This window comes from Harpegnathos saltator, unplaced genomic scaffold, assembly GCF_003227715.2.
Source record: "Harpegnathos saltator strain DR-91 unplaced genomic scaffold, Hsal_v8.6 scaffold59, whole genome shotgun sequence".
Lineage (NCBI taxonomy): Eukaryota > Metazoa > Arthropoda > Insecta > Hymenoptera > Formicidae > Harpegnathos > Harpegnathos saltator.
In genome coordinates this window covers 1,278,422-1,306,247 of record NW_020230415.1, presented here as the reverse complement: position 1 = coordinate 1,306,247, position 27,826 = coordinate 1,278,422, and the positions used below count along the sequence as shown (strand labels likewise).

The following is a 27,826-nucleotide window of genomic DNA, read 5'->3' as shown; positions in this document are numbered from 1 at the left end:
AAATAGAAAATGTTCCTCTTCTCTATTCTCCGAAGAGTTAATTAAAAAATATGTACCCCACAGAGTCAACTAACAAAGTGTGTAGTCAGAAGAGTCAATTCAAAAGTGTACTCCGAAAAGTCAATTTAATAGCGTATTCCGAAGAGTCAATTTTAAAGCGTACTCTGAAAAATCAAATTAATATTGTAACCCGAAAAGTCAATTTATAATAGAATATTTACTTCGATGATTCAGCTAAAGAAAAAAACATTTATTTATTATTATATTCAGAGAATAATATTTAATTTATTATTTATAGTTATCTTACTTATGCTTTATTATTATTTATACTTATCTTACTTATACTTACCCTACATATGCTTCTTTGAATGAAAAATTTAATTTGTTGACTGATTCAGATTCAGATTTGTTAAAATATCTCTTATGTGCAACTCTTGAACAGGTAGGTAGTAAAATAATTTTTTTTCTTTACGAATTTTATAAACTTTTCACGAACATAAAAATTGAAAGATTCTCAGAGGACAAATAATTTTTCTTGAACATTTAAACCAAAGAAAAATATTTTCCCATTAATAAAGAATGAATAATTAATATCTCACACAAGAGGAATCTTCATCCTTGAAATCACCGTGCGATTTTGCTTTTAGAAAAGTATAATATCGATGTAATAGTAACAAATGCTATCCAAAAACGGTAAAATAACCATATAACTCAATGTTCTAATAAATAATGATAAATTTTACTTGTAAAAATTTGTTATTTTATTAAAAAATTTTTCGAACGAAAGTTGCATGGCTTGAAGGACGACACATAACGGAAATGTGGACTTGACCTTGAGTGAAGTGACCTTGTCAAAATCAGGCCAAGGTCATTAATGTTTTTTTAAATAGAAACTACGATTTTTTATTACATATTCTTGTAGCTTATCTCGAGAGCATTCCAAAACACTCTAACAAAGTTACATTTCATCGAGTACTTTCCGAGTTATGAGGCTTGGCAGTTAAGGCAAGACCGATCACTGATCCGACCAATTAAGACAAGATCAATTCGAATATGTCTTTAGCTGTTAATAAGTCTTGGCCTTAGAAGTACAAAATAAAACCTCAAATTATTGATTACAACAAAATCCAAGATGCCCAAATAATAAAGAAGGCGGTGACTCCACGCTGGAATTAGGAGAATTAGAACAATTATGTGTTAACAATGATGCAGAAATATCGTACGATGTAAGTTCCAAGAATTTTCCCCTATATTTCAATCGAGTCGCTTTTTCAGCTATGTAAAGGCTCGTCTACAATAGCTGTAAGAGTAAGGCTGTAAGGCTGTAACGTAAGCTGTCAGCGAATGAAAATATTTCATTTCGTGTCTTGCAACCTTACAGCCTTACTCTTACAGCTAATGTAGACGAGCCTTTAGAGTTACAGTTTGTTGACATTAACATATTATTTCTTGCGACACAGATGGTTTCCACTACGAAGGAAACCCTCAGAAAAATATGGAACGCTAAATATACGTTACGTTCACATTTTAACGCTGTTAGAGCACTCGTCTTCCACCCCGCAGATCCGGTTCTTATTACCTCAAGCGATGATCACACACTGAAGTGGAATCTTCATAAGACTGTATCGGCAAAAAAGTAAATCCAATATTGATTAATGCTGTGAAAATATATAAAATATAAACCGCAACATTTCATTTCAAAGATACTGTATATCATAATTTTATGTTTTAATATTCTTTCATGTCAGCTTCGTTAGATGTAGAACCACTTTACACATTTATTAGGTTGTTCGGAAAGTTCATTTCAAATTTCGCGCGCTCCACATTTCTATATAATCAGTAAGAACGAGGGCGCTCTAAACGATTTTATGTTTGTCAACAAACATTCCCGGATCTATGAGCCCGCTAAGGAAACTTCGCAGATCTTCCTAAGTGTAACTATTTCGTCAGAAATCAGTTTGAAAAATGGAGAACCAAAAAGTCCATTTTCGTCATGTGATGCTATATTGCTTTAAACGTGGCTTTACGGCTTCGCAGACCCTGAATGAGATGTTCTCAGTATATGGAGATGCCTGCGTCACTCACCAGACAGTTCGAAAATGATATCGAAGATTCGAAGCTGGCGATTTCAACATGGAAGATCAAGCTCGCTCAGGCCGGCCTCAGGAGGTTGATGAAACGCTTCTTATGGATCTCGTGCACGAAAATCCTCGAATGACAGTTAGAGAACTCGCCGACACTCTGCACAAGTCTGTTTCCACCGTGCATGACCATCTGAAGAAGCTAGGATTCTCAAGTCGACTGGATGTGTGGGTGCCACACGAAATGAATGAACGGCATTGCTGGAACGTGTGAATGTCTGCGATATGCTGCTTCAACGGCATCAAAAAGAACCGTTCTTGAAGAGAATCATAACAGGCGATGAAAGTTGGATCCTATACAACTATGTTAGCCGCAAGAGGTCGTTGGGAACTAGCGACGCGTCTACGCAAACAGTGGCCAAGCCGGGGCTTCACGCGAAAAAGGTTCTTCTGAGTATCTGGTGGGATTTTAAGGGCGTGGTATATTATGAGCTTCTTCAACCAAACGAAACCATCAACGCGGCGAAGTACAGCCTTCAACTAGACGAACTGAAGACTGCCATCGCACGGAAGCGCCCTGAATTGGCCAACAGGCGTGGAATTGTTTTCCATCATGATAACGTCAGACCTCACGTCGCAATGTCTATCCGTAGGAAACTGTTAGACTTCGAATGGGACGTTCTTCCTCATCCTCCATATTCTCCCAACCTTGCTCCATCTGACTACTATCTATTTCTTTTTTTAAAAAATTTTCTTCGGGACAAGAAATTCGAGTCTTTGAAAGTCCTCAAAAGTCATCTTGATAAATTCTTCGCCAATAAGAAACCTTTATTTTGGAGCAAAGACATCATGCAGCTTCCTGAAAGATGGGCCAAGGTCGTTGAACAAAACGGTACATATTTGCTTCAATAAAGTTCCTCTTTGTGTAAAATATTGCGCTCTTAATTTATTTCAAAAATTTGAAACGAACTTTCCGAACAACCTAATAGATTATATACTGGACCTGTATTGTGTCTAGCCATGTGTAATATGGGTAATCGATGTTACAGCGGTAGTTTAGATGGCATGATCCATTGTTGGACATTACCATCGGCTAACATTGATCCATACGACTCGTACGAACCAAATGTCCTTAGTCATACATTAACGGCACACAAATACTGTCTGGGGCTTGAGCATGTTTTATGTATATAAAACATACATTTTTCGGTTAATCCATTATTTATGAAATTTGGTATGCAATAGTTTTTTGGGTCGCTGATCACAAATCCGAGGTCAGAAAGAAATGAGTTTTTCTGCTCTTTGTTTATTTATAAAACTTGCAATAAATAATAAGTCCTAAACTACTTTTTTATATTATTATATCCCTAAGATAGCGGTGAAATACCAAACAACCAGTCTAAATGTGTTAATTGGATAATAAACTGCCAAATAGTAAAGAAGAACGTATAATTAATATAGTAAAACTTCATTAACCCTTTGATGCATGGTGGTAACGTAGGTTACCAGCATGCATCAAAGGGTTAAGGAAGTTTTACTATATTAATTATACGTGATCAAATAATGTCACTGACACTTACGAACAGTTGTTAACGATAAATTCTTGAAAGAAAGAAAAAAGAAAAAGGATATAGTTTTGATTGAAATTTATGGATTGTATTTATGTGGTTAAAAAATAAGCAAATATATTGTTCATTATTATACTTTATTAAATTATATTAACACTATGCCGTCCGGCGACACCACAGTGGTGTCGTGCGCGAACTAGCGGTCAACGGCCGGCGACACCACAGTGGTGTCGTGCGCGTCCGATTTCACGATTTTTTATTGAAAGTGTCTGATTCGTGGATAAAAGACCATGTACCTGCTTCTGAGCAAAACTTGGAGGTTGCCACTACATCGCGTACGTCTCATCATGATCCGGTTGACAGACCTTCCGGTCACATAAAGCAACACCAACTGATACTTATTTCCGAAACGAATAAACGAAAACGAAGAAACTGCCATGTATGTTCCAAGAACAAAAAAAGAAGAGCAACAAACTTAATGTGCAAGTCTTGTGGAGTTGCGTTACATCTTGGAGACTGTTTTGCTGCATATCATATGAAAGAGAAATACTAAGTACCAAAGAAAATGCAAATAAACTAATATATAAAACAAACAAATTTTGTATTTATTTACGTATGTATATCTTCGAAATTTCATGAAAGTAGGGGAACAGGGTTGAGAACTTATGAGAACTAACGATGAGATTAGTAAAACTTAACAATTTATAATCTTCCGATAATGTCAAGAACGGCCGGCGACAAGCCAAGTAATCCGAATTAGCGCTGCCGGCGCCAAGCGAATAAATTTTTACGAGACGTGCGGACGGCAAAGTGTTAACAATATATGTAACAGCATCTAAAAGTTACTGCTACTCTGCCTGCGGAGCACGCCTGCGCAGTAACTCACAACGAAATGCGTGAAATGAAATATACGTGGTATGACATAAGTATGTCAATAATCATTGCGTTCAGCGGAGAAAACCGCTCAGTGAGCAATTAGTGACTAAAAAAATACGATTTCACTTAAAATTTAATATACATACCTGTTTAATATTTTGCAAAAGACGCATTCCTATTTGAGTGACTTGCACTATGTATCTATCCCTCCGCTGCTGATTTTTCAAAATGTAAGAATTGGGTGCGTTCACGACATTCAACGATCGAGCAACTGTGGAATAATTCATCAACGTTATTGGTCTGAATGTAAGGATCTAACAGTAAGGACCAATAGTCACTAATCGCTCACTGAGCGGTTTTCTCCACTGAGCGCAATGATTGGGTGCATTCAGTACTACAACCGCTCACTGAACGCTAAGTGAGCTTTTGCATCTGATTGGTGTATATTTTTAAATCTAAAGGAATATACCAATCAAATGTAAAAGCTCATTGAGCGCTCAGTGAGCGGTTGTAGTACCGAATGCACCCATTGTTGACATATTTATGTTATACCACGTATATTTCATTTCTCACATTTCGTTGTGAGTTACTGCGCAGGCGTGCTCCGCAGGCGAAGCAGCAGTTCTCATTTTTCTTGAGTCGGGATACGTCCTGAGTCATTAAAAAAAGTGACAACCTTTATGTCCGCGACCGTACACCCACGGTAATCGATTCTGTCCCTTGGAAATTTTCACAAACTGAGTAGTGACTACGTTTCTACACTACTCACAGTCCATGGACGATTAATAAAATAACTAAAACTTACGCTCGCTTATAGAGAATTGAGGCCTGGTCTATAATAGGTGTTGTAAGCTGTAAGCCGTAAGAAGTGGCTAATTATAGCCGAATATTTTTATAATAATTGACTGTGATTCGCCAATTCTTACGGCTTACAACTTACGACACGTATTGTAGACCAGGCCTCAATCCTCCATAAGCGAGCGTAAGTTTTAGTTATTTTATTAATCGTGCATGAACTGTGAGTAGTGTAGAAACGTAGTCACTTCTCAGTTTGTGAAAATTTCCAAGGGACAAAATCGATTACCGTGGGTGTACATCTAACAACAATCGCGGGAGAATCGGGTTTATATAAAGCCAGCGGCACACGGTGCTTGTTTTCATGCTGGATTGCTTGCTGGATGAAAATATTGCATTCTGATTGGTGCATTTCCATCCATGTTCGGAAATGTACCAATCAGGACGTAGTATTTTCATCCAGCAAGCAACCCAGCACAAAAACAAGCACCGTGTGCCGCTGGCTTTATTTATTGAGTGATAACGATTTCGATGAATCGATCGATTTACGTGATTTATAACCGGCACCGAATCTATGCGCAATTCCGCACAGATACATCTTTGTCGGCATGCTGTTATGTTGGGTTCAATACAAGTAAATATTTGCGCATAGTGAAACGTTATATGATTTTACATTATGGCAGGGACAGTAAATGATGAGAATGTTTCGAATATTGGCGATAATACGACTAGAGATGTTCTTAATGATGAGCTTCCTGGCGACTTGCAAGAGGTATTTAAATAATAGAAATAACAAAATTGATACATGTTTATATTGTAAAATGTCTCTCTATTAAAAAATACCTGAGCTTATAGATTGTGTCTATGAAGACAGAAGATAGCATCCTACAAGAGATATCTGAACACATTAAATGCACTATAAACTTACACAAGCCTGTGATAGAAGTACAAGAGACTGATACAAGATTAGAGATTAATGGAGATGGAGAGATTAATGTCAAGAAGAATCACAAAGCAGAATTGCAAAAACAAATTGAAATTGGAGAAATCACGCCTTTTGAAGCAATATCTAAGCAGTCTGCCTTTGAGCAAAAAGAAGAGTATGTATAATTTATATTCTGTTCAACATAATTTTGTTAATTCAAGTTTTATAGAATTTAACTTGATAGGAATATAATATATTATTATTATTATATACATAAGTTATTCTACTATATAAAACTTTGTTAGTGAATTTATAAGTAAAACTTAATAAATTAATAAAGATATAAAAAAATTTCTAATGTTTTGTATTTCTAGGGCTATAAGTAAAGATACTCAAGTACTAGATCTCGAGAAATATTTTAAACAGCAAGCTACCTTTGCTGAGCAAAAAAGGAAATTGAAAAGAATTCCTAAGGAAAAAGACAATATGGTACCAATCAAAAAATTGAAGCTATCCACTGCAGACACAAAAACATATAAAAAATTACATAAATCTAGGAGTGTTAAAAATATCAAAGATAATTGTGTGCAGAATAAAAATGGTACAGATCCCTTAAATATAGTAAATGAGACTTCAGACAACAGTTCAGGAAATGAATATATTCCTAGCGAAGATGAAATAGAGTCAGGTAATATTGATAATAGTGGTACACAATGTTTGAATGAATTTACAAAATATAAATCCATCGATTTCAATAGGAGAATAAAATGTTTTACAGACGCAGATGACAAAGCATTGTCTAAAGGAAAGAAAATATCAGTAAAGTCAGCACATACATGCAAAAAAAGAAGTATACATTATATATTATAATAAAGATTAATTTTCTTTATAATTACACATTTTTGTTATTTTATAATTTATCTTAACTTTTCTTACATGTTTTCCTACTTTTAATTCTGTTATATTAATAATTTAATTACTCTATTGTTAAATTTATAATTATTTTTTATTTGTTTAGCTCGAGATGATGGAGACAACCGAGTATTCAAGGAAAGAATAGAAGCAAGCAGTTATCCCGAAAATAAGGCAATGCACAAACTTGATAATTTATTTAAAGTACCACAAAGTATTTGGGACAGGTTGTACAGGTATGATATAATTCAAGGGAATTGAAATAATTTACTTATTTTCAATAATAATTGAATTATATATACTTTATTTTTAGGAATTTTAAATTCTATGTTACAGATATCAGAAGATTGCAGTTCAATGGCTCTGGGAATTACATGGACGCAAACTAGGTGGTTTATTGGGTGATGAAATGGGTTTAGGAAAAACTGTACAAGTTATTGCATTCCTTGCAGGTTTAGACTGCAGTGAATTGCTCTCTCATAATGGAAGGTATATACATATAGCTTGTAGAGTTTTACAAATATTTATATGTTATAAGTATATCCATTGAAATGTTAATATTTCATGCACAATTGACAGGTTTAGAGGATTAGGCCCCACTATAGTTATATGCCCTGTTACTTTAATGGAGCAATGGGTGAAACATTTTCATGAATGGTGGCCTTTTGTCAGAGTAGTTGTGCTTCACCATACTGGTGGTTACAAAGGTGAGAGTGAATGTGTCAAAATTTATATTTTAATAACCATAAAAGTATCGTAGTATAAAAACATTGAAATATAAATAATCCCAGTAATAATTTTTATTAATTTGCATATATACAAACATATTTATTATATTAGTTATAGAGTATAGTTATATATTATTAGTTATTAATTATATCGTTATAGCAAAAGATTTAAATAATGTTATCGTTTATTTGAGTAAAATCGTGTCTTTGGTTTAACTTAGTATTTAATTAATCCTATATATTTTTCCGATGAACAATGTTGATAAACTTCTTGATTACAGGAGACCCGGAAGATTTAATAGAATCTCTACAAACTGGTGGAATACTGATTATTTCATACAACGGTGTTCTCAAACATAAGGATCTAATCATATCTAGCCAATGGCATTATGTTATCCTTGACGAAGGCCACACGATTCGCAATCCACAAGTAAAGGTAAAATATATAAATAAAAAACAGTAATAATAATAACAGTTTTAAGGATAGAAAATCACTTTAATAATAAATATATTATTTTCGTAACTTTAATGCATATGTATATGTAACAACATTCTAAATTAATATATTCATATTCATATAAAATGATTAATTTGCAGATAAGCCGAGCTGTAAAGCGGCTTCAGACACCGCATCGTCTATTGTTAACTGGCAGTCCGATGCAGAATTCGTTGAAGGAGCTATGGTCCCTGTTCGATTTTATCCTGCCCGGCAAACTCGGCACTCTGCCTGTGTTCTTGGAACATTGTGCGTCACCGATTACACGTGGCGGTTATGTCAATGCGACGCCATTACAAGAAGCTACGGCTTTACAGGTAGCTACTATGTTAAAGGATACCATTACTCCTTATCTGCTCAGAAGAACGAAAACTGATGTAAAGCATCACCTCACGCTTCCTGAAAAGAACGAGCAGGTAGTATTCTCTTTATTTTTTCACTATATCATATTATTTTACACGTTACTATCTTATTTTACGTTTCTTCTAGATGTCTGCTAGACGTTTCTTCTAGATGTCAAAAAAATAGTTTTAGCCATTTGTTTTTATCTGTTCTTATCTATTTTTATTACTTTTTACCTATTCTATCTTTTCTCTCTGTTTTCTCTTTGTTCTATATCTATTCTACATCTTTCTATTTTAATTTCTCTCCTATTTTGCTATGGTCCTTTCAAGCTTCCAGAAAAGGAAAAAAATCTTTTTTATTCGAATAGCAAAATACTTTTGTTTTATTCGTACAAAACCTAAGTTCAAATTTTACTTTAGTTATGATTTTTCAGCTTCTATTTAACTTAAAGTTGAAGTAGTTAAATAGATTATTTTTTTTATTTTCCTAAAAATTGTAAAGAGAATTGGAACAATCCACCAATTTTGGTGAACATTTAAATAAGCTTGAATTGCATTCATACATAATTGTATTATGGCTTGTCCAAATTTTTATTTGCATATTATTTTTAATCAGTATGTAAATACTTTTATATGCGTAAATTATAATTATTTATGAATGGAGATAAATCTATGGATTTTTTTAGGTGTTATTTTGCAGCTTAACGGACGAGCAGAAGAAGCTATACAAAAAATATTTATGCTCCGAGGATGTATCTTTTATCTTACATGAGAAAACTAATCATCACGAGAGCGGAAGATACAGGGCGAGGTTTCTTATCGCGTTATCGGCGCTACGAAAGATATGCAATCACCCCGATTTGTTTTTGTACACGAGACAACTCGTAAGATCATCATAATGATAAATCAATTAATACAAAAATTATTCTGAACTAATAATCGGATAATTATTAATGTTAATATTTGTATATTTTGGAGGATTCGGAGGAGGATATTGATCTTTCCGAAGAATTGTTGGAGAAGTTTGGTTATTGGAAACGAGCTGGAAAAATGACCGTGGTTCGATCTCTTTTGAAAATTTGGCAGAAACAGGGGCACAGAGTGTTACTTTTTACTCAAGGAATACAGGTATATGGCTATAGACGTGATTTTTCGATTCTCTCCTTCGTCCCCCTCTTCCATCTCCCTCTCCCCTATCGCCCTCCCCCTCTCTCTTCATCTCTCTCGCCTCTCCCTCCCTCCCTCTCTTTCTCTTCTTCACTCTCTCTCTAGCATAATGCAACACATATATTACATTTCACTATCATCCTCTAATGCTATTCCATGTATAAAACTCTATTAGTAGACATGTAAATCTTTCTTTTTATAGATGATACATATTTTGGAATCTTTATTACAACATGAAGGATACACTTACTTGAGGTTAGACGGTTCGACAGCGATGTCTCAACGACAGCATGTGATACAAATGTTTAACAATGTATGCGTCAACTATATAAGTGCTTTTAAATGGAAATTGAGGATATATTCCCAACATATGTTTCTTTGTAGAATCCCTCGTATTTTGTCTTCTTGCTAACAACGCGTGTAGGAGGTTTGGGATTAAATCTGACCGGCGCGAATCGTGTGATTATCTACGACCCTGATTGGAATCCAGCAACGGACGCTCAAGCGAGAGCGCGCGCGTGGAGAATAGGTCAGAACAAGCAAGTCACAATATATAGATTGATCACCGCCGGTACTATTGAAGAAAAGGTAATGATAAAATAGAGAAATAATTAGTAAAAATAATTAGTAGCGATAAAGAATAGTAAAGATAAATAAGATTAATATAACTGTATTAAAAAGATAAGATTAAAATGATAACAAATGGTAAAGTATATAGATGTAAGATAAGTTAATATTAATGCAGCAGTATTCCTCTTGTTTAGCCTGTCTAGCTCGATTTATCTCTTTTTAGATGTATCACAGGCAAATCTTCAAACTGCTGTTGTCAAATAAAGTTCTCGACGAGCCTCGTCAACGCAGACTGTTTAAGACATCAGATCTAGTAGAGCTATTCAATCTGAACGAACCGACAAACGGCGAGACTTCGGAGTCTGATCGTTTGTTCAAAGAGTCTAAATTGACACCCGCAAGCAGTAGCTTTTCTCTCAGCAAAATCAAGGAGATGAGAGAACTGGCGTCGGCACTCAGTAAGAAGATCAGCGCGACGAGTAGCGTTAAACCGACGCGTGATGAAAATAAAGGAACAAGCGACGGTGTTCACGAACGCAAACACGAAGAACAAAATAATAATTTGAGTTGTAACCAGGCTCCCGCTGCGGAAAGCCATTCGACCGAGAATGAAACATTATGCCCTCAGCAAATTAACATGCAAGAGTCTTCGAGTGAAGACGTGAATTCCATCGCTGATTCAAATATCAGGAGAAGAAGCGGCGACGCGAATGACAACGGTACACTTAAGGACGATTCTGAGTTGGATACAACACTAACGAATATACCGAATGACAATATCGCGAAAAAAGAAGACAGCAAAACTGTTTCGAGTGACAACAAAGTCGAGTCGTCGCATACACGCAAACGTAAGAAGAGCAAAAGGAAAGAGAAAGGAAACATCTCCGCTCTGTTCGAGGGTGAACGTATCTCTTGTCTGATCGGTCGTCGCCTAGGTCGTTCGGGTGAAAACGAGCAATCTGTGTTGACCACCGACGATGACTACGTGCTAAGGAAGCTATTCGCCAAATCGAGTAATCATCGTTCTTTTAAGTGGTATTAACCGCTTCATTGACATTGATGCACTATTGCGTCAAAATAAAGACTTGCCATAAATGACATTGACGCACTATGTTTTTATTGACTGGTCCAATTTTCGTAAAAATTGGTATTCTAAGGTTTTTGAGGTTACTGAATAAGAATTTGAGGTAAAAATATGACAATTCAAAATGGAGAATCCAAAATGGCAAACTAAAAAAATTAAAATCTATCTGATTATTATATTATAAAACTCGGTATCTGAGTGTTTTTCAGATGACTGAATAAGAATTTAAAGTCAAAATATGGGAATTCAAAATGGCAGATCCAAAATGGCGAACCAAAAAATAAAAATCTGATTATTATGAAACTCAATATCTGGGAGTTTTTCAGGTGACTGAATAAGAATTTGAGATCAAAATATGGCAATTCGAAATGGCGAATCCAAAATATTCCTTTATTAAATTAAAAAAGAAATCTAGGCACTATATTACATATACTGTCTTGAATTTTCAAGTTTTAAACTCAAATTCGTTTTTAGCAACCTGAAAAACCTCTAGATATCGAGTTTCACAATAATCACAATTTCCTTTTTTTGACTACCATATTGGATCTGCTATTTTGAATTTTGAAATTCATATTCAGCAACTTGGAGAACTGCATATCGAATTTCATAAAAAATCAGATACATTTTTGGCCGCTATTTTGGATTCGCTATTTTGAATTTTCATATTTTGACCTCAAATTCGTACTCAGCTACTCGAAAAACATTTTAGTACTGACGTTTATAAAAATCAAGCATGATTTATACGTTGCCATTTTGGGTCAGTTGATGCTATTTCTTAATGCCAACGAAGTGGTTAAAAAATAGTATTTAAAACATTTTTATCTCGTATAAATCAATATTATATATAACCATTATGTCTCGATATAAAAAATTTTATTTCACTGGATCACGTAATTAACATTTGTTTAAGCTTTTATTAAGTTAAATTACTTTGACTGTAAGTTTCGTATTTGTATTTTAGCCGTCAGCTCAGCATTTAAGCACGAAGCAGTATTATCGAACACGCGCTACAACAGCGATAACGAGAACACGATGCAACGTTTCGCACGCGAATCAGCGCAAGAAAGTATGGGCTTTGTGCGTCAGTCAGGAAGGATGTGCTGGAGACCAGCATAGATTATATTTTTTAAACAAAAGTTTAGGGTATATCAATATTTTCATTTTTTGTAAACTTTATTTATATAATTGTATATTTCATGACTTTTACGTCTCAAGTCAAGGCTGTGGAGAAACTACGAATATATTACTTCAAAAGGTTTGTATGTATTTTTTATTTTTTTTTTTTTAAGAGGTATGTTCATATTGTATACGCATGTATGATTACCGTATGTATTGTACAATGTAATAACTTAGGTTTTTTTTAGTAATAAATAAGTTTCTGCAACATATTAATGTGCGATACTATCGTCACTTGTACATACATACATTTTACATAATACATTATGCTTAAGTTATAAAATTTATATATTTTATGCTAAATTCGACTTTTTCTCCGATGTAGATCCTACATAGCAAAATAAATGCAGCAACTAGTATTTTCGTAATTAAAGAATGATATTTACAATTGAATATAAACGATTTTGAAAATGTTTACAAACCTGAAAATTTTTATAGATTGAAGTTCTTTCTTCTTCCAATAATACACAAATTTCTCAATTGTATATATATTTCGAAAAATACTATCGCATAAATCTTAGAAGAAAGAAAAGTATTAATTTTTCCCTTGTTCCTTTACTCGAGGTATATACGAAGGAGGCATAAAAACGGAGAAAAAAAAGAAATATCCAAATATATGCTATAACAAAAGTTAATTAGTGTCTTAAGAATGTATGGAGATTAGGTCCACCTCTACCCATTGGATCCTCTGGGAACATAATGATATCACCGACAAATGTCGGCGTTAGCAAACGATTCAGGATTGTATCACGCCATTCAGGTTTTTCTCTATACAGATCTCTATACTGATCAGAAGAAATAACTATTCCTCCACATTTAGTTGCATATTCCAGGATGAATCTGTAATAAATAATAATGAAGAAAACAGCTTTTATTCAACTTTTTATTACTTTGTAGATATATTCCAATTATGTAAAATTAAGTCTTAAGATATTTTTAGTAAGTGATATATAAATGTGATGTATGTATTTATTCGTCTTATTATTTAACTTTATAAATTCTAATTATAAAATCTAAAAATTACCTATCATCATAGGGCGTTATTCGTTTGCCTTCGATATTTCGACTCGGTGTAAAAACAACTATGCCATCTGTATACATTTCTTCAAGAAGCTGATACCTTCTCCGTCGAACGTGTTGTGGTAAAAAAACTTTTACAATGTGGCCTCTTGATTCAAAATAATCCACCATTAACTTTATGCCCTTTTCCGAAAACTCGCGACCATTCGTATGACTGAAACATGAATTATAAGAAAGCAAAAGGCACAAAGAATACATTGAAAATGTAATTTTTATAATTTCTTGTATAGAATATATTTAATTATAATTACTACCTATATATATATATATATTCCTACCACTGCAACATGTATTTTTACTAAAAAAAATTAAGTTTATTGATAAGATAATGTGATTTTGTTTTGCAAATTGAATATGTATATATAAAGAAACAAAGATAAAATAACAGAAACATACGCCATTGCTACATTACATCCATCGATGACTATTTCTCTCAATGCTTCTTTATGCTTCCCATTTGACTTCTTTTTCTTTTTACTTTTCTTATTGTTATATTTATTGGTATATTTAGTGGACTGATCTTTTATCTGTATTTTTCGTTTTTTATGCACCAATTCCTATATCACAAATATCAAATTTTTTAATAAATTTTAATTATAAAAAATAACATTTTGTCTATTTATTACATACAGGAGTTGTGTTTATTTCTAAATCTTCAAGATTCGTCAAGTCTGGTTTCCTATCAATTATAAAGGTGTCCTCTATTTTTAAGTTATTTTTACATGTTTTATATATTTTATTTTTCTTGGTTGACTTATCCAGGCATGACCACAATTCCACAACATCATCTTCTATTTGTGATGGTGCTAAAGAAAAAAATATTCATTTTAAGAAGAAAAAAGAATGATATTCAATTAAATAATACTTTATTAACATTTTATGAAAAAGAAAAGAAGAGGAAATACCTATATTCTCTCCATTTATATTTCTTTTTTCTAAAGAAGTTTGTATATCTGAAGAAGCAGAGGATGAATCATTATCTAGTAATATCACACTTGACCTCGTTCTTGGCTTTAAAGTATTCAATTGTCTTTTTTGTTTGAGCGAAGATGATTGTTGTAAAGGTGGTCTACTTATGTGTGGGCTACATTCAATAACCGAATTGTTTGTTGCTTCTTTATCACTTGACTCATTTTCACTGTCGTTTATAATAATTGTACTGTTTCGCAGAGATCTTCTAATACCTTGTCTACTCATTTTATGTACTGGTTCATTTGTGACATCTTTCTTTGCAGAAGTATTTACAAAACTCGCAAGTTTTGCTACACTAATTTACAACATGTATTAATCTTTAATACTATCTCTAAATAGAAATTTTGTAAATATTCATTTACCTTTCCTTACGATTGTTTAATATATTTTCATCAGAGGTTAATTTTCGATTATGTTGTTTATTCGTGATCTCTCTCTTTCTTTTCATTTTAGGCTAATGAGCACTTATAGAATTGTTTATTTCTAATTTTCTTGTTATATAGCTTAACGCTAATTTTATTATAAATATAAATAACAAAACAAAATTAGTAAAAACATTGAATTTCTAATGCTTACATTTGGTATCATTATTTATGTTCTAAAATGTCACATACACAACATGTATATCACCATATGTGTATTACCTTCGCAGTTCCGAGTACGTTTATTAAGTTCGTTAAGTTTATTAATTAATATCATACAATAATATCTAGTAATACGATAACTTTTCATATATCGTATCTTTGAGTACCAAAAAGGCCATCCTATAAAGGTGCCTTTATATGGGAGCGTCGAGCGTCGAGCGTCAAAGCGTCCAACCAATCAAAGTTTCTTGTTTTTATCCCTGAAATAAGAAATGAAAAACTGATTGGTTGGACGCTTTGACGCTCGACGCTCGACGCTACCATGTAAAGGCACCTTAAAGCGTGGTCTACAATGGCTGCATTCAACAGACTCAACAGTTGGACATTACTAGATTTTCCACTGAATCTCGCTCCTGATTGATAAATACTTCTGGGTTTATGAAGAATCTAAAAGAATGCTCCAATCACAGACAATAATCACTAAGCGCTCTCTGATCACTTTGTTTTACTGAACGTGGCCAATGGCAGTAAGCAGTAAGAAGTAAAGCCAACGGCACACGGTGCTTGTTTCGTGCTGGATTGCATGCTGGATGAAAATACTGCGTTCTGATTGGTACGTTTCCGATGATGAATGGAAATGCACCAATCAGAACGCAGTATTTTCATCCAGCAAGCAATCCAGCACGAAAACAAGCACCGTGTGCCGCTGGCTTTAAGCGTAATACCTCGTCTACAATAGAAGGCGTAGAGTCGTAAGTCGTACAAATTGACCAATCGCGGTCGATTATTTTTCTCTTACCGGACTATGATTGGTCAATTTCTACGACTTATGATTCTACGACTTCTATTGTAGACAAGGTATAAGCGGTAAGAAATAAACCAATCACAGTCGATTATGACAAAAATAATCAACTATGGTTGGTCCATTTCTTACTGTTCACGCTTTCTTCCTTTGACTATATAACTATGGACTGCTAGCAATGACTTGGGCATCTATAAACATCTGCAGCGCCGCCAGTACCAAACACGGCCATTATTAGAACTATCATCGCACTTTTCATTCCTGTTTTACCATTAAAAAGATACTTATTTGCGATCATGAATTTATAAGGAAAGGAAAATATAAAGAACATAAATAAAATATGCTGTATATAATAAAAATTACATTAGTTATATAGTTTATGTTATGAAAATCTTTTTTATACAATAACAATTAGTATTTATATATAAATAAAAATAAAATATATATGTTAAACATAGCATCACATAAAATATATGTTAAACATAGCATCACATAACATATATATGTTAAACATAGCATCACATAACATATATATGTTAAACATAGCATCACATAACATATATATGTTAAACATAACATAAATAAAAATAGAACTTTGTTATTAATGTAAAAAAAAACGTTACATTTTCCATATTTGTTAAGATATTACTGACCTTTGAATAAAATAATTTTTGTAAACTGATGTCTGATGTACTCAATATTTTGGCTCATTAATTTCCCTTCATAATTCATAAGAATCTGTATATAACATTCTATAATTAATTTAATTAAATAATATTTGTGATTTTCGAAAACGTCTAACTCATTAACGTGGTTGTTAAAATTTATAAATACCTTATCCATATCAATATTACGTATTGTTTTTATAATTATTTCTTGGCATGCATTTTCTTATACAAATTATTCTGTAATTTATAAAAATTAAAACTTTATCAGCGGCAACAATGAGTTTATATGTATCTTCTCGTGGATAATGTAAATATCCACAACTTTTTCTTTCTATGAATGTAGACTTCATAACTGTACATTCGTTAAAAAGATAAAGGCATGTTTCGCAAGTAATCTTTTTAATAATTTCGTTCGACAAAGCCTGACATATAAATGATAGCATGTTCTTTGCCTTCAATATTATTAATAAAATCAGATATCATTAAATTTCTTCTTCATCACTATCACAACATCATTAATATTAGCAACATTTGAATGTGCTACAGATTTTCGTGATGATATTGTAAGTATATTTGTTGTGTCTTGTGCAATGCAATTGGCTGCTGCAGAAGATTTCACTTCATTATGATGGAGTTGTCGTTTAAAAAGCTGCGATGAATTGTATAGCATTCGGATTATTATTAAATCCCCTATGGATCGAATACAAGAAAATAAAATCTCCAAGTTGTCTTGCGAAAATTTATAAGTCATTATGTACTTCATTTTATTTTTTCAACATATTCTCTATAGATATTTTCGAAACTTTCCATATTATTAATCAGTCCTAAGAAACCCGTTTTGCTTTTGGTTTGTAGAATATTCATCTTATCATTTATATTTTTTTTTATAATTCTCTGTAGAAACTTTGATTTTAATGTTCGACAAATATAATTTTGCTTCTGTGAAAAATGAGATTACATTATTAAATGTTTGTGGATTCAATAGCTGTTTATACCCATAAGAATATAAACTGCAGAATTTCAAATATCAAAAATATCGTTCATAATCATAATAAATTAAACTGTAGCTGAGCTGCCAACGAAGTCTTTCATATTATCTTCTTCCAACTGCTGTAAAGCAATTGCAACACTTTTGCTCAATGTTTGTACTGCTAACTTAACATTCATTTTATTCTCTTGCCACTGAATATGTTTCCTTGTTAATTTATTTGCTAAATGAAAATGATTTTCTTCTTGATATTTAAGTAATTTAACAATAAAGTCCCAATTAATTTCGTTACCATTAATATCATATAATATACCTTTACTGGCAAAAGGTTTACTGGGCGGGGGTGAGGGGAACGGGCGAAACCGGGTGCAGGGGGGTGCGGAGCCCCCCGCTCATACATGTACTATTAACATGTACGGAGCACGTATCCTACTGTGTCCGTTTCTCACTGTGCCGATAGATACTGTGTCCGATTGTTACTGTGTCCGATAGTTACTGTGTTCGATTGTTACTGTGTCCGATTGTCACTGTGTCCGATAGTTACTGTGTCCGATTGTTACTGTGTCCGATTTATTCTGTGTCCGATTGTTACTGTGTCCGATTTATTCTGTCCGCATCTGGGCCTCACTCCATCCACACATACATAGCGATTCCCATATTAACATAAAAATATGGAATGGCTCATAAATATATACATATATTTCTGTAGAGATGGCCAAAATAGGTATTTGAAAGTACAAAATGCAAAATAGGTATTTTAAAAATGCTTTTCCAAAATTATGTATTTTATATATACATATATGTGCTTATATACAGGGTGTTTGATAGCTGATCATGCAGACGAAAGTTGGAGATAGATTGGATGTAGCCGAGAAGAAAAGTCATGTACCATATGTCAAATTGGCAATAGTTATCGAGTTATTAATTAAAATATGTGAGCCAATGAGCGCGTAGAGAGCGGAGGCCGACCGCAGTAAGCACATAGACATTTGATACAGGCGGAGTCAGCGAGTAACGGTAGGCGAGCGCGCGCGGCGAGAGGCAACGTAAACAAGAGGCGAACGCGCGCGACGAGGAGCGAGCGAGCGCAAACGACAAGAGGCGAGCGAGTGTGACGAAGAGCGAGCGAGCTATAAGGAAAAAGCTATAAAGAAAAAGCTCGCTCGCTCCTCGTTCACGCGCGATGGCCTCTTGTCGCTTACGTTGCCCCTCGCTGCGCGCGCTTGCCCTACCGTCACTCACTGACTCCGCCTGTATCAAATGTCTACGTGCTTACTGCGGCCGCCCTCCGCTCTCTACGCGCTCGTTGGCTCACATATTTTAATTAATAACTCGATAACTATTGCCAATTTGACATTATGGTACATGACTTTTCTTCTCGGCTACACCCAATCGATCTCCAACTTTCGTCTGCATGATCAGCTATCAAACACCCTGTATATAAAATACATAATTTTGGAAAAGCATTTGTAAAATACCTATTTTGCATTTTGTATTTTCAAATACCTATTTTGGCCATTTATGTATTTCAACCTATAAAAGGTTTTACAATACGATTCAAGTATATGTAGTGAAGGAGTATCTGTTTTAATTACCTGTAATACTTGCTCAGCATTAGAGGAAATAAGATTATTTTTTCTTAGAGCAGTGAACAACTGTTTTAAACGCTCAATTGTTTTCTTCTGACTATATACTTGAGATCTTAAACGATTCATTGCAATCTGTTGAGCATTATATTTCTTTTTAATATAGTAACGTACTTCCTTAAACTACTTGACGACATGTTTGCCACTTTTTCGGTTGTAATATCTCCTGGATATCTTATTAAACATTTATCATTTGACGCCCAGTATTGGTTTTTGTTGAATATGTCATATCATCTTGTATTTGTCCTTGATGAGAACCAATTGTTGATTCATCTTCCATCAATACTTCAGAAGATGCATTATTGTTTTCGTTACAGTGTATACTTTCTGTTATGCTATTAACAATTTTTTTTTTATTTGTATAAAGTTTGTATGAAAGTGTATTATTATAGTTTAAAAGTANCGTAAGATCATCATAATATAAATCAATTAATACAAAAATTATTCTGAACTAATAATCGGATAATTATTAATGTTAATATTTGTATATTTTGGAGGATTCGGAGGAGGATATTGATCTTTCCGAAGAATTGTTGGAGAAGTTTGGTTATTGGAACGAGCTGGAAAAATGACCGTGGTTCTATCTCTTTTTGAAATTTGGCAGAAACAGGGGCACAGAGTGTTACTTTTTACTCAAGGAATACAGGTATATGGCTATAGACGTGATTTTTCGATTCTCCTCCTTCGTCCCCCTCTTCCATCTCCCTCTCCCCTATCGCCCTCCCCCTCTCCTCTTCATCTCTCTCGCCTCTCCCTCCCTCCCTCTCTCTTTTTCTTCACTCTCTCTCTAGCATAATGCAACACATATATTACATTTCACTATCATCCTCTAATGCTATTCCATGTATAAAACTCTATTAGTAGACATGTAAATCTTTCTTTTATAGATGATACATATTTTGGAATCTTTATTACAACATGAAGGATACACTTACTTGAGGTTAGACGGTTCGACAGCGATGTCTCAACGACAGCATGTGATACAAATGTTTAACAATGTATGCGTCAACTATATAAGTGCTTTTAAATGGAAATTGAGGATATATTCCCAACATATGTTTCTTTGTAGAATCCCTCGTATTTTGTCTTCTTGCTAACAACGCGTGTAGGAGGTTTGGGATTAAATCTGACCGGCGCGAATCGTGTGATTATCTACGACCCTGATTGGAATCCAGCAACGGACGCTCAAGCGAGAGCGCGCGCGTGGAGAATAGGTCAGAACAAGCAAGTCACAATATATAGATTGATCACCGCCGGTACTATTGAAGAAAAGGTAATGATAAAATAGAGAAATAATTAGTAAAAATAATTAGTAGCGATAAAGAATAGTAAAGATAAATAAGATTAATATAACTGTATTAAAAAGATAAGATTAAAATGATAACAAATGGTAAAGTATATAGATGTAAGATAAGTTAATATTAATGCAGCAGTATTCCTCTTGTTTAGCCTGTCTAGCTCGATTTATCTCTTTTTAGATGTATCACAGGCAAATCTTCAAACTGCTGTTGTCAAATAAAGTTCTCGACGAGCCTCGTCAACGCAGACTGTTTAAGACATCAGATCTAGTAGAGCTATTCAATCTGAACGAACCGACAAACGGCGAGACTTCGGAGTCTGATCGTTTGTTCAAAGAGTCTAAATTGACACCCGCAAGCAGTAGCTTTTCTCTCAGCAAAATCAAGGAGATGAGAGAACTGGCGTCGGCACTCAGTAAGAAGATCAGCGCGACGAGTAGCGTTAAACCGACGCGTGATGAAAATAAAGGAACAAGCGACGGTGTTCACGAACGCAAACACGAAGAACAAAATAATAATTTGAGTTGTAACCAGGCTCCCGCTGCGGAAAGCCATTCGACCGAGAATGAAACATTATGCCCTCAGCAAATTAACATGCAAGAGTCTTCGAGTGAAGACGTGAATTCCATCGCTGATTCAAATATCAGGAGAAGAAGCGGCGACGCGAATGACAACGGTACACTTAAGGACGATTCTGAGTTGGATACAACACTAACGAATATACCGAATGACAATATCGCGAAAAAAGAAGACAGCAAAACTGTTTCGAGTGACAACAAAGTCGAGTCGTCGCATACACGCAAACGTAAGAAGAGCAAAAGGAAAGAGAAAGGAAACATCTCCGCTCTGTTCGAGGGTGAACGTATCTCTTGTCTGATCGGTCGTCGCCTAGGTCGTTCGGGTGAAAACGAGCAATCTGTGTTGACCACCGACGATGACTACGTGCTAAGGAAGCTATTCGCCAAATCGAGTAATCATCGTTCTTTTAAGTGGTATTAACCGCTTCATTGACATTGATGCACTATTGCGTCAAAATAAAGACTTGCCATAAATGACATTGACGCACTATGTTTTTATTGACTGGTCCAATTTTCGTAAAAATTGGTATTCTAAGGTTTTGAGGTTACTGAATAAGAATTTGAGGTAAAAATATGACAATTCAAAATGGAGAATCCAAAATGGCAAACTAAAAAAATTAAAATCTATCTGATTATTATATTATAAAACTCGGTATCTGAGTGTTTTTCAGATGACTGAATAAGAATTTAAAGTCAAAATATGGGAATTCAAAATGGCAGATCCAAAATGGCGAACCAAAAAATAAAAATCTGATTATTATGAAACTCAATATCTGGGAGTTTTTCAGGTGACTGAATAAGAATTTGAGATCAAAATATGGCAATTCGAAATGGCGAATCCAAAATATTCCTTTATTAAATTAAAAAAGAAATCTAGGCACTATATTACATATACTGTCTTGAATTTTCAAGTTTTAAACTCAAATTCGTTTTTAGCAACCTGAAAAACCTCTAGATATCGAGTTTCACAATAATCACAATTTCCTTTTTTTGACTACCATATTGGATCTGCTATTTTGAATTTTGAAATTCATATTCAGCAACTTGGAGAACTGCATATCGAATTTCATAAAAAATCAGATACATTTTTGGCCGCTATTTTGGATTCGCTATTTTGAATTTTCATATTTTGACCTCAAATTCGTACTCAGCTACTCGAAAAACATTTTAGTACTGACGTTTATAAAAATCAAGCATGATTTATACGTTGCCATTTTGGGTCAGTTGATGCTATTTCTTAATGCCAACGAAGTGGTTAAAAAATAGTATTTAAAACATTTTTATCTCGTATAAATCAATATTATATATAACCATTATGTCTCGATATAAAAAATTTTATTTCACTGGATCACGTAATTAACATTTGTTTAAGCTTTTATTAAGTTAAATTACTTTGACTGTAAGTTTCGTATTTGTATTTTAGCCGTCAGCTCAGCATTTAAGCACGAAGCAGTATTATCGAACACGCGCTACAACAGCGATAACGAGAACACGATGCAACGTTTCGCACGCGAATCAGCGCAAGAAAGTATGGGCTTTGTGCGTCAGTCAGGAAGGATGTGCTGGAGACCAGCATAGATTATATTTTTTAAACAAAAGTTTAGGGTATATCAATATTTTCATTTTTTGTAAACTTTATTTATATAATTGTATATTTCATGACTTTTACGTCTCAAGTCAAGGCTGTGGAGAAACTACGAATATATTACTTCAAAAGGTTTGTATGTATTTTTTATTTTTTTTTTTTTTAAGAGGTATGTTCATATTGTATACGCATGTATGATTACCGTATGTATTGTACAATGTAATAACTTAGGTTTTTTTTAGTAATAAATAAGTTTCTGCAACATATTAATGTGCGATACTATCGTCACTTGTACATACATACATTTTACATAATACATTATGCTTAAGTTATAAAATTTATATATTTTATGCTAAATTCGACTTTTTCTCCGATGTAGATCCTACATAGCAAAATAAATGCAGCAACTAGTATTTTCGTAATTAAAGAATGATATTTACAATTGAATATAAACGATTTTGAAAATGTTTACAAATCTGAAAATTTTTATAGATTGAAGTTCTTTCTTCTTCCAATAATACACAAATTTCTCAATTGTATATATATTTCGAAAAATACTATCGCATAAATCTTAGAAGAAAGAAAAGTATTAATTTTTCCCTTGTTCCTTTACTCGAGGTATATACGAAGGAGGCATAAAAACGGAGAAAAAAAAGAAATATCCAAATATATGCTATAACAAAAGTTAATTAGTGTCTTAAGAATGTATGGAGATTAGGTCCACCTCTACCCATTGGATCCTCTGGGAACATAATGATATCACCGACAAATGTCGGCGTTAGCAAACGATTCAGGATCGTATCACGCCATTCAGGTTTTTCTCTATACAGATCTCTATACTGATCAGAAGAAATAACTATTCCTCCACATTTAGTTGCATATTCCAGGATGAATCTGTAATAAATAATAATGAAGAAAACAGCTTTTATTCAACTTTTTATTACTTTGTAGATATATTCCAATTATGTAAAATTAAGTCTTAAGATATTTTTAGTAAGTGATATATAAATGTGATGTATGTATTTATTCGTCTTATTATTTAACTTTATAAATTCTAATTATAAAATCTAAAAATTACCTATCATCATAGGGCGTTATTCGTTTGCCTTCGATATTTCGACTCGGTGTAAAAACAACTATGCCATCTGTATACATTTCTTCAAGAAGCTGATACCTTCTCCGTCGAACGTGTTGTGGTAAAAAAACTTTTACAATGTGGCCTCTTGATTCAAAATAATCCACCATTAACTTTATGCCCTTTTCCGAAAACTCGCGACCATTCGTATGACTGAAACATGAATTATAAGAAAGCAAAAGGCACAAAGAATACATTGAAAATGTAATTTTTATAATTTCTTGTATAGAATATATTTAATTATAATTACTACCTATATATATATATATATTCCTACCACTGCAACATGTATTTTTACTAAAAAAAATTAAGTTTATTGATAAGATAATGTGATTTTGTTTTGCAAATTGAATATGTATATATAAAGAAACAAAGATAAAATAACAGAAACATACGCCATTGCTACATTACATCCATCGATGACTATTTCTCTCAATGCTTCTTTATGCTTCCCATTTGACTTCTTTTTCTTTTTACTTTTCTTATTGTTATATTTATTGGTATATTTAGTGGACTGATCTTTTATCTGTATTTTTCGTTTTTTATGCACCAATTCCTATATCACAAATATCAAATTTTTTAATAAATTTTAATTATAAAAAATAACATTTTGTCTATTTATTACATACAGGAGTTGTGTTTATTTCTAAATCTTCAAGATTCGTCAAGTCTGGTTTCCTATCAATTATAAAGGTGTCCTCTATTTTTAAGTTATTTTTACATGTTTTATATATTTTATTTTTCTTGGTTGACTTATCCAGGCATGACCACAATTCCACAACATCATCTTCTATTTGTGATGGTGCTAAAGAAAAAAATATTCATTTTAAGAAGAAAAAAGAATGATATTCAATTAAATAATACTTTATTAACATTTTATGAAAAAGAAAAGAAGAGGAAATACCTATATTCTCTCCATTTATATTTCTTTTTTCTAAAGAAGTTTGTATATCTGAAGAAGCAGAGGATGAATCATTATCTAGTAATATCACACTTGACCTCGTTCTTGGCTTTAAAGTATTCAATTGTCTTTTTTGTTTGAGCGAAGATGATTGTTGTAAAGGTGGTCTACTTATGTGTGGGCTACATTCAATAACCGAATTGTTTGTTGCTTCTTTATCACTTGACTCATTTTCACTGTCGTTTATAATAATTGTACTGTTTCGCAGAGATCTTCTAATACCTTGTCTACTCATTTTATGTACTGGTTCATTTGTGACATCTTTCTTTGCAGAAGTATTTACAAAACTCGCAAGTTTTGCTACACTAATTTACAACATGTATTAATCTTTAATACTATCTCTAAATAGAAATTTTGTAAATATTCATTTACCTTTCCTTACGATTGTTTAATATATTTTCATCAGAGGTTAATTTTCGATTATGTTGTTTATTCGTGATCTCTCTCTTTCTTTTCATTTTAGGCTAATGAGCACTTATAGAATTGTTTATTTCTAATTTTCTTGTTATATAGCTTAACGCTAATTTTATTATAAATATAAATAACAAAACAAAATTAGTAAAAACATTGAATTTCTAATGCTTACATTTGGTATCATTATTTATGTTCTAAAATGTCACATACACAACATGTATATCACCATATGTGTATTACCTTCGCAGTTCCGAGTACGTTTATTAAGTTCGTTAAGTTTATTAATTAATATCATACAATAATATCTAGTAATACGATAACTTTTCATATATCGTATCTTTGAGTACCAAAAAGGCCATCCTATAAAGGTGCCTTTATATGGGAGCGTCGAGCGTCGAGCGTCAAAGCGTCCAACCAATCAAAGTTTCTTGTTTTTATCCCTGAAATAAGAAATGAAAAACTGATTGGTTGGACGCTTTGACGCTCGACGCTCGACGCTACCATGTAAAGGCACCTTAAAGCGTGGTCTACAATGGCTGCATTCAACAGACTCAACAGTTGGACATTACTAGATTTTCCACTGAATCTCGCTCCTGATTGATAAATACTTCTGGGTTTATGAAGAATCTAAAAGAATGCTCCAATCACAGACAATAATCACTAAGCGCTCTCTGATCACTTTGTTTTACTGAACGTGGCCAATGGCAGTAAGCAGTAAGAAGTAAAGCCAACGGCACACGGTGCTTGTTTCGTGCTGGATTGCATGCTGGATGAAAATACTGCGTTCTGATTGGTACGTTTCCGATGATGAATGGAAATGCACCAATCAGAACGCAGTATTTTCATCCAGCAAGCAATCCAGCACGAAAACAAGCACCGTGTGCCGCTGGCTTTAAGCGTAATACCTCGTCTACAATAGAAGGCGTAGAGTCGTAAGTCGTACAAATTGACCAATCGCGGTCGATTATTTTTCTCTTACCGGACTATGATTGGTCAATTTCTACGACTTATGATTCTACGACTTCTATTGTAGACAAGGTATAAGCGGTAAGAAATAAACCAATCACAGTCGATTATGACAAAAATAATCAACTATGGTTGGTCCATTTCTTACTGTTCACGCTTTCTTCCTTTGACTATATAACTATGGACTGCTAGCAATGACTTTGGGCATCTATAAACATCTGCAGCGCCGCCAGTACCAAACACGGCCATTATTAGAACTATCATCGCACTTTTCATTCCTGTTTTACCATTAAAAAGATACTTATTTGCGATCATGAATTTATAAGGAAAGGAAAATATAAAGAACATAAATAAAATATGCTGTATATAATAAAAATTACATTAGTTATATAGTTTATGTTATGAAAATCTTTTTTATACAATAACAATTAGTATTTATATATAAATAAAAATAAAAATATATATGTTAAACATAGCATCACATAACATATATATGTTAAACATAGCATCACATAACATATATATGTTAAACATAGCATCACATAACATATATATGTTAAACATAACATAAATAAAAATAGAACTTTGTTATTAATGTAAAAAAAAACGTTACATTTTCCATATTTGTTAAGATATTACTGACCTTTGAATAAAATAATTTTTGTAAACTGATGTCTGATGTACTCAATATTTTGGCTCATTAATTTCCCTTCATAATTCATAAGAATCTGTATATAACATTCTATAATTAATTTAATTAAATAATATTTGTGATTTTCGAAAACGTCTAACTCATTAACGTGGTTGTTAAAATTTATAAATACCTTATCCATATCAATATTACGTATTGTTTTTATAATTATTTCTTGGCATGCATTTTTCTTATACAAATTATTCTGTAATTTATAAAAATTAAAAACTTTATCAGCGGCAACAATGAGTTTATATGTATCTTCTCGTGGATAATGTAAATATCCACAACTTTTTCTTTCTATGAATGTAGACTTCATAACTGTACATTCGTTAAAAAGATAAAGGCATGTTTCGCAAGTAATCTTTTTTAATAATTTTCGTTCGACAAAGCCTGACATATAAATGATAGCATGTTCTTTGCCTTCAATATTATTAATAAAATCAGATATCATTAAATTTTCTTCTTCATCACTATCACAAACATCATTAATATTAGCAACATTTGAATGTGCTACAGATTTTCGTGATGATATTGTAAGTATATTTGTTGTGTCTTGTGCAATGCAATTGGCTGCTGCAGAAGATTTCACTTCATTATGATGGAGTTGTCGTTTAAAAGCTGCGATGAATTGTATAGCATTCGGATTATTATTAAATCCCCCTATGGATCGAATACAAGAAAATAAAATCTCCAAGTTGTCTTGCGAAAATTTATAAGTCATTATGTACTTCAT

The 27,826-nt window shown here is 33.1% G+C and overlaps 4 protein-coding genes, 2 long non-coding RNA genes and 1 pseudogene across 10 annotated transcripts; 2 read left to right on the top strand and 5 right to left on the bottom strand.

The window, feature by feature from the left end:
- Positions 1–1,397: 1,397 nt before the first annotated feature.
- On the bottom strand, positions 1,398–5,395 carry LOC112589723 (uncharacterized). Its single transcript, XR_003113727.1, has 3 exons — positions 5,099–5,395; positions 4,672–4,796; positions 1,398–1,620 (listed from the first exon to the last, which is right to left on the bottom strand). It is a non-coding gene; the product is annotated as an uncharacterized LOC112589723 (long non-coding RNA).
- Positions 5,396–5,464: 69 nt separating this feature from the next.
- Positions 5,465–13,005, top strand: LOC105181582 (DNA excision repair protein ERCC-6). Of its 2 annotated transcripts, none has more exons than XM_011138448.3 (16): positions 5,465–5,610; positions 6,004–6,092; positions 6,176–6,420; positions 6,620–6,933; positions 7,024–7,095; positions 7,264–7,393; positions 7,494–7,646; positions 7,737–7,864; positions 8,167–8,321; positions 8,483–8,797; positions 9,412–9,609; positions 9,704–9,853; positions 10,095–10,205; positions 10,277–10,480; positions 10,686–11,475; positions 12,508–13,005. In XM_011138448.3, the coding sequence occupies exons 3-16, from the start codon at positions 6,185–6,187 to the stop codon at positions 12,660–12,662; spliced, it is 3,111 nt and encodes a 1,036-aa protein (XP_011136750.1). In that variant the 5' UTR covers positions 5,465–5,610; positions 6,004–6,092; positions 6,176–6,184; the 3' UTR covers positions 12,663–13,005. The 2 variants fall into 2 exon arrangements, with proteins under 2 accessions (XP_011136750.1, XP_025159888.1); XM_025304103.1 differs by having other exon boundaries at positions 5,913–6,092.
- Positions 13,006–13,008: 3 nt separating this feature from the next.
- On the bottom strand, positions 13,009–15,531 carry LOC112589722 (NEDD4-binding protein 1-like). 3 transcript variants are annotated; one of them, XR_003113726.1, is made up of 8 exons: positions 15,419–15,531; positions 15,137–15,284; positions 14,708–15,069; positions 14,433–14,608; positions 14,199–14,359; positions 13,747–13,956; positions 13,145–13,562; positions 13,009–13,050 (listed from the first exon to the last, which is right to left on the bottom strand). XR_003113726.1 is itself a non-coding variant. In XM_025304104.1 (7 exons), exons 2-7 carry the CDS (start codon positions 15,220–15,222, stop codon positions 13,358–13,360), a joined length of 1,200 nt encoding a protein of 399 aa, XP_025159889.1. In that variant the 5' UTR covers positions 15,223–15,284; positions 15,419–15,531; the 3' UTR covers positions 13,061–13,357. The 3 variants fall into 3 exon arrangements, 2 of the variants coding, with proteins under 2 accessions (XP_025159889.1, XP_025159890.1); XM_025304104.1 differs by lacking the exon at positions 13,009–13,050 and having other exon boundaries at positions 13,061–13,562; XM_025304105.1 differs by lacking the exons at positions 13,009–13,050; positions 15,419–15,531 and having other exon boundaries at positions 13,358–13,562; positions 14,708–15,064.
- An 824-nt stretch (positions 15,532–16,355) lies between these two features.
- LOC112589738 (uncharacterized) lies at positions 16,356–17,042 on the bottom strand. Its single transcript, XR_003113748.1, has 3 exons — positions 16,995–17,042; positions 16,814–16,912; positions 16,356–16,421 (listed from the first exon to the last, which is right to left on the bottom strand). It is a non-coding gene; the product is annotated as an uncharacterized LOC112589738 (long non-coding RNA).
- Positions 17,043–19,953: 2,911 nt separating this feature from the next.
- LOC112589717 (DNA excision repair protein ERCC-6-like) lies at positions 19,954–23,260 on the top strand (annotated as a pseudogene).
- Positions 23,261–23,400: 140 nt separating this feature from the next.
- On the bottom strand, positions 23,401–25,786 carry LOC105181581 (NEDD4-binding protein 1). 2 transcript variants are annotated; one of them, XM_011138446.3, is made up of 7 exons: positions 25,674–25,786; positions 25,392–25,539; positions 24,963–25,324; positions 24,688–24,863; positions 24,454–24,614; positions 24,002–24,211; positions 23,401–23,817 (listed from the first exon to the last, which is right to left on the bottom strand). In XM_011138446.3, the coding sequence occupies exons 2-7, from the start codon at positions 25,475–25,477 to the stop codon at positions 23,613–23,615; spliced, it is 1,200 nt and encodes a 399-aa protein (XP_011136748.1). In that variant the 5' UTR covers positions 25,478–25,539; positions 25,674–25,786; the 3' UTR covers positions 23,401–23,612. The 2 variants fall into 2 exon arrangements, with proteins under 2 accessions (XP_011136748.1, XP_025159910.1); XM_025304125.1 differs by lacking the exon at positions 25,674–25,786 and having other exon boundaries at positions 23,613–23,817; positions 24,963–25,319.
- Positions 25,787–26,543: 757 nt separating this feature from the next.
- On the bottom strand, positions 26,544–27,511 carry LOC112589716 (uncharacterized). The gene is made up of 3 exons (XM_025304096.1): positions 27,224–27,511; positions 27,043–27,127; positions 26,544–26,677 (listed from the first exon to the last, which is right to left on the bottom strand). Exons 1-3 carry the CDS (start codon positions 27,488–27,490, stop codon positions 26,544–26,546), a joined length of 486 nt encoding a protein of 161 aa, XP_025159881.1. The 5' UTR covers positions 27,491–27,511.
- Positions 27,512–27,826: the final 315 nt, after the last annotated feature.